Below are 12,166 nucleotides of genomic sequence, written 5' to 3'. Positions count from 1 at the left end.
AACTTACAATTCCCACGAAAACTTTTAAAAATTGACAGTACCTCCTTTATGTTTTATAACGTATCAAGATGCTTCAACTACAGCCTCGACCCTATCAGTGAAGTGTGCGCAGAAAACTGTGGTAAAAGAATGACAATGTTACCACAAAATTGGTGCTAACTTTACTTTTTAACACTTCTTTAGCTGAAGAAATACAACCAGTGGTTAACAGGAATTATTCCAATAATTCTGATGATGAGAAAGACTCCCATGGTTTAGAAGAGGGGGAGTATTGTGTGGATAAAGAAAGCGATAAGGATGAGCAAGGTAACTAATAGTAACAGATTATTTGAAGTAACTGATCAGGATATGAAATTGAAAAAGCAGATGAAGATATTGGGGCTCAGCAGAATCCAAAATGGCCAAGGAGATGAGGAAGGTCAGTGAATGGAGGTGAAACTAAACAACAAACAGCAGAAGAGGAATGCTAGAAAGGAGAGATGGCTGGAAAAAAATAGGCAGGAAGAAGATGAACATGAACATGAACATCAAATCAATGTCAGAAGACTTGGCATCGAAATGCAATACTGGTAACTATAACTGTAGGGAAACAAAATTCCATCTCCACATCCACTTTTGTCCGATGCAGATGAGGCCATTGAAGTTGCAATTGTCAAGGCTCTTGACAACCCTGATGGTGGAATTGTTGGAGGAGCTGAATGCGATGCTGAAGGAAAGAATGAGAGGATAAAGAAGCAGCGAACGCTCGACGAATCGAGGTTCGCGAGGCAAAAAGAGGAAGTGTGACGCGATAGAGGAGGCAAAAGTAAGACTTGACGAGAACCAAGCCAAGGCCCACCGCGAAGACAGAAACCAACTGAATTTTGACCTGGTAACAATAACTCCTGAGCCAAGTTTTTACTTTTCAAATAGTTTTGTCTTAAAACAAGAAACTACTAAATGAATCAAGATGCTTACGAAAAATTATGGCATTGTCCAAGGCAAGTTTTAAACATTTAAGGGAAATTAATAATTTTACCCAAGTAATTAATATGTTTGAAATATCCTTTTCGGTGTCGGCTTCCAACAATCCAAAAATTAAAATCTGCCTCACTTTGTTGGAGCTCCTCAAGGAAACCCCAATCCCTGTTCCGGCCACGACTCAGGCCTCAGCATAAGTAGCTAAATTGAGACAGTCACAGCAGCAACGACCAAGCTACCCGGCCCGATCCAACGAAGATCAAGCCTCTGGATTAACTCAGAATAAGAGTCCGAGCCAGAACTGCTGCTTAAAGCAGAGCACGAAGAGGAGGCGCTAAAACAGCCAGCTCTAAACACTCTTCCGCAAGGAGACCAGGCGGTGCAAAAGCTCGCGGAAGCCACCAAGAACCTTGAGTTATTGGTCGAACAGCCACTTGTGTAACTTTTTACATGTCTCTTGTTTGTCTAAATACAAACACTTGTAAAATATAAATAACTTTTTATGTTTTATTTCGATTAAATAAACATGTTGCATTCAGACCGAAAAGGAAGACACGACGAGACCTTTAGCCGGCTGAGACTGCAAAAAAGTGAGGCAGAAAAAGGAAATGAAGAATCTGAAAAAGGGGAAAATGGTAAAAAAAGAACTCCCGAGCCAAGTTGTTGTATTACTTTTCAAATAATTTGATTTGCCTTAAAACAAGAAACCTAGAATGAATCAAGATGATGAAGAATTGTGGAATTGCCCAACGTAAGTTTTTTTTTATTTACGAGTAATTTAAAATAATACCCAAACAATACAATTGTGCAAATACCTATTTCAGGTGTCAAGCTTTCAACAAGAAATGGACTGCTATAGCAGTCCATTTCTGGTAGCAGTTCTAGTTAGCAGTTCTAGTAGTTCTAGTAGCACAATTTTTAAATGAAACATTTACTGTAAGTATTTTATTCTACAACATAAATAATAATTTCAATATAAAAATAACATGTGACAAAAAATTAATTGTATTCTATATTTTAAAGGACTTGGGATTAATAGAGAAAACAATCCTTTGGAAAATGTCCCAAGCCAGCATGATCGACGCATTCCAGCGGGAAAAAAATTCTACGAAGGACTAAAGGAAAAGATAAAGGAAGCCAATCGCATATGTGGTAAGTTTTAACTACATAAAAAAGTGATAGTAGTACTAAAAGATTTCATTTCTTCAGAAATTATAGACAAAATGAAAATAAAACAACCAATTCAACGCTTGGTCTTCTACGATGTGCATAGACCCCACATAGGGCATATATGCCCTATGTGCTTGGAACCAAGTAATACAACTTAAACATTAAATAAATTACTTTCTAAGGCTGACATTCTTTACAGGGCTGGATATGGAGACTTATGAATATGTATCTTGTGACGCAGACTTTGATGTTTTGCCTATTGTTGTTGAGGAGGGAAGTTCTGATGGCGTAGATCCTGAAGAAAATGGTAAAACCTTTTAAAAACTAAATAGTTCATAAGTTCAGTCCCTCCACATCCACTTTTGTCCGATGCAGATGAGGCCATTGAAGTTGCAAATGTCAAGGCTCTTGACAACCCTGATGGTGGAATTGTTGGAGGAGCTGAATGTGATGCTGAAGGAAAGAATGAGGAGGTTGGAGAAGCAGAATCTGGTGAAGCAGACCCTCACATGGGAGAAGCCGTTAAAGAAGTGGAGTACAATGCCAAGGCTGAAGGAGAGAAGGAGTCTGGGGGTGAGAACGGTTAATGCATAGATATTAATATAGAATGATTATAATATTTTATAATTAATAAATAAACAGAGTTAGAGAAATCGGATGTTGCAGGGCCCAGCCGTATGAGGAAACGTCGTTTGACCAAGCGTGGTCCAAAGAATTTTAAAAAAAGTTTAACTTGGTCAAGGATTTTCAAAAGTACTGCAGTGCTTCGGGTAGGTTTTCCACACAAAAAAAACAATTTTTTTTACTGACAATAGATCTTAATTCTAGATACCGACTAAGTCACTGAGTGACACCTAACTATCCTTCAAAACTGTTTACCCTATGTTCCAAAACATTTGTTCTAATTTCATTGCTGCAAATAAAATTCTTTTTGGAAAAATTAAAAATGTTATACCTAGAATTACAGGCAGGTTTTGTTGGCAGACGTGACAGGAGAATTAGTTGCCCCTTATGGCCTTATGAGCATATTTGCAGTCAACGGATGAGTACAAACTAGGCCAAATCCAACATTCTTCACCAAGAACCTTGAGTTATTGGTCGAACAGCCACTTGTCTAACTTTTGTTGTTGTATTTTTATTTATGTGTTTTACTTAACTTACTTGCTACATTGAACATTTTTTTAGGGTGACCAAGGATATGCAAAGAGTGATGCTGTCCACATGAATATTGATGCACTTGAAATTGAATGTGCTACCGGTAACATTGGCTACTTTTGACAATACTGTATGTTGTATTTATATATGTATTCATAATTTGTACTTATTTGTCACATTGAATGTGTCTAGTTCCCAGGTAGCACACAGAGCTGTTACAGACTCATGTAACCGATCTGTTTCACATACTTGTGAAACAGGTCAGTATCAGGCTTGTTACATCTCTGTTTTACAGGAAATTTGTCTGGAATGGCTCTGTTTTACAGGATTTGGTAAAAGTTTGTTTCACAGATCTGGAACAGATCTGTTATCTTTCTGTAATACATAAATCTGGTTTTTAACTGTACTACAGACCTGTTACAGATCTGTTTTTTACTTGAGAAAATTGTTTCTGATTTAGCTCTGTTTCCCATGTTTGTCACTTGTCTGTTTTTACTCTGTATTTTCGAGTACAATATGTTTCTGTTCTGTGTCTGTACTCCAGGTCTGGTACGGGTCTGTATTTCCCTTGTAAGACATAAGTCAGTTATCATCTGTTCAGAGTCTGTACCCCAGGTATGGTACAGGTCTGTATTTTCTATGTAAAACTGAGTTCAATGATTATCTGTTCTGTGTTTGTACCCCAGGTATGGTACAGGTCTGTATTTTCTATGTAAAACTTAGTTCAGTGATTATCTGTTCTGTGTTTGTGCCCCAGGTATGTACGGGTCTTTATTTCCCTTGTAACACCTATAAGTCAGTAATCATCGTATCTGTGTCTGTATCCCAAGTATGGTACATGTTTGGATCCCAATGGAAAACTGAATTAAACGTTTCTTATATGTGTAATATCACTGCAATACCATGCAGTAAGAAGTTACACTCTAATAGTCAATGCAGCTAATGGCTATGAGTTTAGTTCAGTAGGCCTACTCGAACAACAACAATAGTTGTTTATCCACCGGACGGAGAAGTATTATTATACATAAATAGGTATAATAAAGACTTGTAATTGGTGTGGGGCCAATCTTGGTCTTGTTACTATCGGAAGAGACCAGTGGTAGTCATATGTAGCAATCAGTTTCGTGAGAGAGACATGTCAGACTGTTTGTTGAATGAACAAGTGTACAACTGTGAAATATACATCATTATGAAATATATCTAGAACATAATATCGAGTTATGGTGTAGTGGTTAGCGTACTGGCTTGTGAACTCAGAGGTTGATAGTTCGATTCCAGAAGGAGGCAAATCTTTTTTTTTCTTGAAAATCTGTTTTTGGTCTGTAAATCGTGATCCCGTTTTACGGATCTGTCACAGACCTGTATGACAGTCTGTAAAAGTGTGCCACTCCAAACAATTTACAGACTCTCAAAAACAGATCTGAAACAGACCTGAAACAGAGTCTGTGTGCTACCTGGGTTGGACTTTGCTGAAACTAATGATGCTGTCCACCCAACCTCTGACGCTACAGCAGTGGTAATTAATCATTTCAACTATTTTGGTTCCTGAATTAAACCTAATCTAACCTTTAATAATAATGTTGTTATTTCTATTTTATTTAGGTGGACCAAGGATCTGCAAATGGTGATGCTGTCTACGTGACTGTTGATGCACCTGAAATTGAAGATGTACCGGTAACATCAGATACTTTTGACAATAAGGTATGTTGTATTTCTGTATTCATAATTTGTACTTATTTTTCACATTGAATGTGTCTTTAGTTGGACTTTGCTGAAACTAATGATGCTGTCCACCCAATTTCTGACGCTACAGCAATTAAAGTTGAATTGGTAATTAATCATTTCAACTATTTTGGTTTCTGAATTAAACCAAAAAAAGTTCCCGAATCATCGATGAAGCTATTACGCCCATAGTGTAAGTGGTTATTGCCCAGACCAGACCCATATGACTGACCAAAGCATCGTAGCAATTGCAACGAGACTGCCAATAGCCATGAGGAGTGAAAGCTGTCATCTTCATCGACACTTCGGCCACAAAAACGAAGCTCAAACAAGAGCTGATAGTGACACTGGGACATTTTTTAGTCGAGATAAAGTTGCAGCGGCAACAAAAAATGTCCCCCTTGTGGGTGTGTTATAAATCATTTGGTAAAACTGGAAAAAGGGTATTTTTTTCTTATTCCAATAACTTTTTTGCTGTGTTACTTTTGATAAATGTAATTGAAAAAAGTAAAGAAGGATAAACGGGCTTCAAAATAAGACTAAGTGGGGATTTTCGGGTGTTTTTTTTTCTTATGTAGTATGAATTTTTAGTTTTGGGATTCCGCCATAAGCGCCGTGTTAAACACGGCGAAAAAATTTCTTAAATAAAAAACAATGTGTATAACTAATAAATTCATGAAAAAATAGTAAATGTCAATCAAATTGATTCAAATTTGCAACACATGTTTATTGATAGATAAACTATGATTACATGTATTAAACATTTATAAATCGTTATAATTATACCCCTAATTCCCAATTACAAATTTTCATTTACATTTTTTTAAACGATCCAAATGGTCGCTTTTGTCCTCCTTCATTGGTAATTAAAGAAAAAAAATTAGAAATAGTGTTCATGAAAAATTTCTAATTAAAATTTGTTCTAGGTATACTCGTATATTTTTCAGCTAAAATGACTGGACTACTTGGCCCTTGGTCCCGCCCCTGCCAAGCCCAATCTCCGGTCGTAATCAAACAGTTCAAATTCAAATTTTCGTTTTCGTAAATTTTTAGTGCTGCCCCTCCCGCCCCAGCCCAACTTCGGTCGTAAACTCGTAATCAAACAGTTTGTGATGAAAGACGATAAGATTGTCGCTACGCGGCGCTGACGTTGATGTTTATGTTTATGTGTAATCTGAGAGGCAGAAAATGGTCATTTCTTAGACACTTTTCCAGGTCCGATTAATCAGCGAATATTGCAAACTAATCAAATTCAAGTGCCTTGGACCTAAATCACTATAACTTCGTTACTTGAAAAATTTCCCTGTAAATAAGTGATGGCTTGAAATGGTGGCGTTTCTGTAAACAAGACCTCACATGGCGCTTCAGACGGTAGCCTAAATCAAATAAAGGGGCGATTTTGTGTGTTCCTTATCATTTTAACTAATTTTTTTGATTTTTAATGTGAATTACTCATGTTAAAGAAATCCTTTTTCATAGGTTGACTATCCAAGTGATATAGTCGAGTAAATCAAATAGAAAAATGATCAAAGCAATATTTTTTTCCGAGTTTCATCCTACGTTGGGGCCCAAAATCAGTTACCAGGTAATGGTGTAGTGGTGTGTAAAATAAAGTAATTTTGTTGTTTCAGTGCTTTGTCTTAATATCGATTAAAAGGTGCCAGAGGATTATGTTTCCAAAGAAATATTTGATGCAGTTAGTGTTTACATCATTCCTAAAGAGCAGCTGGACAGTTGTATCATTACAGTGAATGTACTAGGGCACAAGATAACAGGTTTTTATTCAAGAATTCTAACAGTCCAAGTATTTTGACTCATTACCATCCTTTTTTCTAAAACCTACAGGATATCCAGTGCGCATTTCAGATGAAAAATACCCACGTAACTTTCTCATTTTCAACTTGTGCTTTGTGTGTGACTCTGATGCCAGAACAGTGCAGTATGAGCTTGTAGTTAGGAAATTAGCTGAGCATTTGGTCACCCTGGAAGTTGAACAGAATTTTTTATCCACTGAATCCAACAGGGCCAAGTTGCCCAAAATTTTAGGTCAAATTCTAAGTGATCTCAATCGGGGTGGCTTGTGCACAGTTACAGGTAGGTACATGAAGATTCTCATTTTTTGTCTAACATTTCCGTTTCCGACATTTACAAATTGATTTGATCAGTTGGGACCTCAACACTGCACTTAAAAGTGATCCAAGTAGCTGCTGAGCCACCCCTGGTATTTGACCACCACGTTCCCGTGTTCACGTCAGAATTTTCTCCTTTAAAACAAGACTATTGGGACCTAACAACCAAACAGGTAAACGAAAATGATTCTCTTATTTTATTCATTTTAATAACCCTTTTTCGTGCGTAAGGTACTGCCATACATTGATGGACGCAGCCATGTCGCTAGAGTGGCAATCGAGGCCGACGTGGACATTGGTTTGGTCAAAGCCTGCATTCAAAATCTCTTGTAAGTCAATTGATATAGTAGTCAAGTGCTGTCCTTCTCTTGACCTTATTTTCTCTTTTCGGTTAGATATTACGGCGTCGTCCAGCTCATTCCCATCTTCCAGTACAGCAACATGTACGCCGCTACACCCAAACTCCGAGAACTGCCCATGAATTCAGATTTGAGTCGAGAGTGCATCGCTTTTGTTGCCAAATCTGGTAGAGAAGAATACCAAGTGTCTTGTTATCATCTTATCCACTTTTCAAGTTGACTGTGAATTTCTTCTCTCGTTTATATTACAGATAGACATCCTCCTTCCTTCCGAGATGTTTTCCAAATGTACTGGTGAGTTTATCCTCTAATTCTTATCAAATCCCCCCTAAATGAATTCATTTTGTAATCGATGACAGTGGGATGACGTACGGGACTACCATAAGAGACCTGTGCTTGCGCTTCAATCCGCACGCGCTTCGCATCGACGAACATCGGCTAGTCCAGTTTGGCGTCCTGCAGGGCATCATCCGCCGCATTTGCAAGGTTAGCGAGTGTGCGCTGTTGATTAATCCAATTGATTATTTCGATTTCTTCCTGGACGTCGGTTCTCGAATAACCCATTTCCCATTGAACTGATAACTCAATTTGCACGCTGTTTGAATGGGCTAGTATCCGGTGTACAAACCGGAGACGCAGCGCGGATCGCACAAGAAACAGATGACCTCGTTGCATCGGCTGTGCACTGGAGTGGCCTCTTACGACGAGATCTGCTGCCGCACCGGACTGTCCTACCACGAACTGGACGACAAAATCGAAGCCGATGTCGACATCTGCGTCCTGTGGAAGTGAAATCCGTTCCCTCCGACCCCATATCTTTTTGTATCATTTGATTTAAGTTTCAATAATAAATTTTATAATGGCCACTTTTTTTTTCTTTTCGATTGTGGAGGAGCAGCAAGTTCAACGGTCGTTGGTGAGGATCACCTTGCACGTCTTTCCCCATCGTTTGCAATCGGATCCGTCTTGATTGCACACACACACAACCCACCAAGTCCTCTCGATCCTCCGTTGTTATCACGCCACTTGGGATGGTGGTGCTGCCCCGGTGTCGAGAGATGAACGGGAACGCCCGCCTTCGTGTTTGGCGATTCGTTAGGAGTCATTGCTGGCTTCCCACCGTCTTGAAAGTCGAGCGAGTTATATAGTAGAATGCCTGTGGAATTTATTTTTTTACCGTTTCCCCTTGCGCTAGACAAGGTGGGGGGCACTCACGCGGGCGAGTTATATTTCCAGCAGCCGTATAGAGAGCGCGGGCTGGAAGGTACACCAGTAAATCTGTCGGCTAGTTGACAATCTTTTCGGCTGTTAAAACGGCGGGGGGAAAAATAGACGAAAAAAGAAACAAAACAAACAATAAAGAAAATAGAAGCCCCCACACACACACCCCACACAAAAATGGGACTGAACTTCCCACCAGCGTAGTAGCTATGCCACATTGGCCGCCACCCAAAAAAACAAAAAACCCTAATAAGATTTACACGCATCAACATGGCGACGGGAGGCCAGAGAATTTTTTTTTTTTCTTTTTACAAATAACACGAAAAGAAAAGATAAAAGCCTCTCTTGCTACTGTTTCTTTCAAAGTAGCTCCCAAAAAGATACATAAGAGCGTCGCCAGGCTAGCTGCTGTTTAACAACATATTTTTTTGTGTTTCCTTTTTTTTTTTTAGAAAAACCCCAACCAAGAAGTTTATGCTGATAAGGAGTCGACAAGCTTGTCGACAAGTGTTGTTAAACCGACGCACACGGTCACCCACCACTTGGGCCTATCTCAATGGGGGCTGCTGCTGCTACTCTCCTACACACGGACACTTCTCAAAGCGTAAATATGTTTTTGTTTGGCGATTCAACTCTTTTTAATTATTTACTATGTACACATAATTGAATTGGTTTAATTATTCTGCATTCAGATATTTGGAATAATAATTATATAGAAAATACTATAGGCTCCGCCAGTTTAATATTACACCCCAACTTCCTGCTGGGCGAACCCGAGAGCCGGCCGATTGGAGCGATTAAATGTCGATCGATTTCCTTAGTAGACGCGATCAACCCTATACGCCGTAGATCTTAAACTGTACATGTGTGATATGCGTAGATATCGAATTTGTCGCTGCTGCTGTGAGGAAATGGTCGATTACACTCGGCTGTTTTTAGCGATGGCTATCAATAATCGACGTCCATTAATAATACGCCGCCATTTTCAGCTTCTAGTCGCCCGATGACTGTGTCGTTTTTCCACAGACTTGGATTACTTTCATCAATCGATCGTTGCACTCCCACCCAACCGCCCACAAATATGCAAATCCGGTCTGAGGGCGCCCAGGAGTTCATAGGGGCCGATAAAAGCACACGCGATATAGTTTTTGCTGGTAGTAAAACCACCAAATCTTTTTTACCAAAACGAGGGACGTGCTAATTTGAAAAAAAGTTTGATGGACGACATTGTGCCTGTCATATTCCACCCTTCCACCCCCCACCCCTCCTTTCAAGACTATTTTCTCGTCTCATTACGCAGGCGCGCAACCCGTTCGTATTCCTTCCCTAGCTGATTGTTTTCTTCTTCCTATGTACTAGGAAAAACTCCGATGTCAGCAGCAGCAAACGGCCTGGAGACCCCATGCTGCAGGTCATCATTCTTTTTCTTGTGGCCCCGAGACTTGTGTGTGTTGCTGGTTCCACATAGTCGCGGCCGTTATAACGTCGTGTAGACATAACCCCTGAGCGCGCAGTTTGTGTTAGCTACGGTTACACACAGCAGCAGAGACACACACAAACACATATGGAGTCGAGTTATTTTTTTCTGTGTGTGTCTTATTCGAATGGCAACGAAAAAAAGGAAAATGGAGACCACAACCAGATTGCGTATCCTCTTCTACTTTGTTCGTGCACCCACCACCATCAACACACAGCAGACACAGGTCTCCTTTTTCGCGCCCGGATATGACCTGTCGCGCCATCCTCCTCACCATCGGGTTTTTTCTCTACCCCAAAAACTTCTTTGTCAGCGCTTAACTGGAAGAAGAATCTATTCATCCAACAACTTTTTGACGGATGAATTTCTCGCCCTTAACTTCATTCATTTAAGTCGCGTGTCGTCCATGTACTACGCGGAAGAGGGGGGTGGGGCCTATATAGGCCTGCGGTAATAGGACACTGATTTGTTTATTTGTAATGCGCCGGAGTATATTACATATCCAAAACCGGAAGAGTTTGGTTGTCTAGCCCCAATAATGTTTTTTTAAAATTGAAAAAGGTTATTCACACTTTAATGAAGAAGCTGAACTCGATTTGTTTTCGCTGAACACCTTCTTCTTCTGTACATTATAGTCAGTCGAGTTGAATCTGCTGAAATAGGAGCCGTTGAACTGGCTCCTAGCTGGATATGCCCGTCACTTGATCGCCAATGAAATGCCCAGAGCAGACAGCAGACGAGGCAAAGTCATCGACCACTCGGATTCGGCACGGTAGATGTGCCCGCTGGATGGCGTCGGCCGTAATGAGTTAATTCAATCATCCGTCCATATGAATAATGCCATGGATAAAACAGCACCAACCCCCGCCCATTAAACACGTCAACAACCCAATTGAGAAAAAAAAAGGGTCAGAAAATAAGTTGAACGGCCGTAGTGTCATCTTAGACGGACCGGAATGAGAGACCAGATCTCGCACTCTAACATCATTATAGGAAGTAAATGTAATCAAAATCAAGAGTTGTTGACAGTCGGCGATGATTATGCAAATATCAATCGTCATCATTTGAATGAACGTCGACGTAACAGGCCGCTAAGATGTTGGGAATTAGCAAATTTCCCCATCGTCCAGACGGAGGGAGGGAAATAAATAAAAAAGCGGGCGACGGGCCGGAATGACCGGAATCGAAAGCGACAAGGAGAGACCCACAAATTTTATTCTCTTCCGTCGCGGAGTAAAAAGAAATTCCCGTCGGTCCCAGTTCACAGAAAACGGGGTGGGGTGGGGTGGTGCGCATAATAACATGCAACCAACAAGAGGGGAGGAAGTCGAAGAAGATGTTACGACGGATGATTTACTATTCGACAACTCCGCACTTTAGATAGTATTGACTTCCGACCATTTAAATTATTTACACTCGGCCTATAGACACACACACTTTAACAGTTGTAATAATTTTTCGTACATATACTTTGTGGCGCCAGGAGAATAACAACTCAATCATCAGCTGTTTCTACTTGTTGACCTCCATGGTAGGTCCCCCCCTTCCAAAAAACAAACACAATAACATCATCTCCTATTTTTTTCCAACGATATTGAGACCTTGACTATGCAGGTTTGTTCATGAGGATCGAGTTAAACTCATGTAGTAGAAGTAGTAAGTACTAAGGAGGGTTGTATAGCACGAGGATGACGTTATATATCCACTCGAGTCGTCAGATCGATGCGCATCTATCCAGTCAGAGGCCTAGAGAGGAGAAGTTAAGCGGAGTGAAAGGGAGACGAGTGCGACACGCCCAGTCAAACTCAATGGAGGGGGTTTGTGACAGTTGACACTGATACGCCGTGTGTCCGAATGGCTCATCTTCTTCTTCTTTTGAGAGGTCACCGCGCTCTCATCAGGACCAACCCAGATGACCTTTTGCGGAGCCCGTGGAAAAATTATCCGAAGAATGTCTGGAACGAACTGTTAAT

At 40.3% G+C, this 12,166-nt stretch overlaps 1 protein-coding gene and 3 long non-coding RNA genes across 6 annotated transcripts; 2 read left to right on the top strand and 2 right to left on the bottom strand.

Moving 5' to 3' along the window:
• Positions 1–525, top strand: LOC124209364. The gene is made up of 3 exons (XR_006880892.1): positions 1–121; positions 184–306; positions 367–525. It is a non-coding gene; the product is annotated as an uncharacterized LOC124209364 (long non-coding RNA).
• Positions 526–2,601: 2,076 nt separating this feature from the next.
• On the bottom strand, positions 2,602–3,229 carry LOC124209362. Its single transcript, XR_006880891.1, has 2 exons — positions 3,086–3,229; positions 2,602–2,697 (listed from the first exon to the last, which is right to left on the bottom strand). It is a non-coding gene; the product is annotated as an uncharacterized LOC124209362 (long non-coding RNA).
• A 921-nt stretch (positions 3,230–4,150) lies between these two features.
• On the bottom strand, positions 4,151–4,738 carry LOC124209361. The gene is made up of 2 exons (XR_006880890.1): positions 4,527–4,738; positions 4,151–4,455 (listed from the first exon to the last, which is right to left on the bottom strand). It is a non-coding gene; the product is annotated as an uncharacterized LOC124209361 (long non-coding RNA).
• Positions 4,739–6,142: 1,404 nt separating this feature from the next.
• LOC124209360 (GATOR complex protein NPRL2-like) lies at positions 6,143–8,361 on the top strand. 3 transcript variants are annotated; one of them, XM_046607306.1, is made up of 10 exons: positions 6,143–6,408; positions 6,487–6,592; positions 6,665–6,782; positions 6,853–7,101; positions 7,173–7,309; positions 7,368–7,465; positions 7,532–7,662; positions 7,747–7,789; positions 7,855–7,981; positions 8,108–8,361. In XM_046607306.1, the coding sequence occupies exons 2-10, from the start codon at positions 6,530–6,532 to the stop codon at positions 8,285–8,287; spliced, it is 1,146 nt and encodes a 381-aa protein (XP_046463262.1). In that variant the 5' UTR covers positions 6,143–6,408; positions 6,487–6,529; the 3' UTR covers positions 8,288–8,361. The 3 variants fall into 3 exon arrangements, with proteins under 3 accessions (XP_046463262.1, XP_046463263.1, XP_046463261.1); XM_046607307.1 differs by having other exon boundaries at positions 6,152–6,378; XM_046607305.1 differs by having other exon boundaries at positions 6,153–6,592.
• The last annotated feature ends 3,805 nt before the right edge of the window (positions 8,362–12,166 follow it).

Source organism: Daphnia pulex, chromosome 12 (assembly GCF_021134715.1).
Source record: "Daphnia pulex isolate KAP4 chromosome 12, ASM2113471v1".
Taxonomy (NCBI): Eukaryota; Metazoa; Arthropoda; class Branchiopoda; order Diplostraca; family Daphniidae; genus Daphnia; species Daphnia pulex.
Note: the sequence above shows the minus strand (reverse complement) of the source record. Positions and strands in the feature narration are given on the sequence as shown.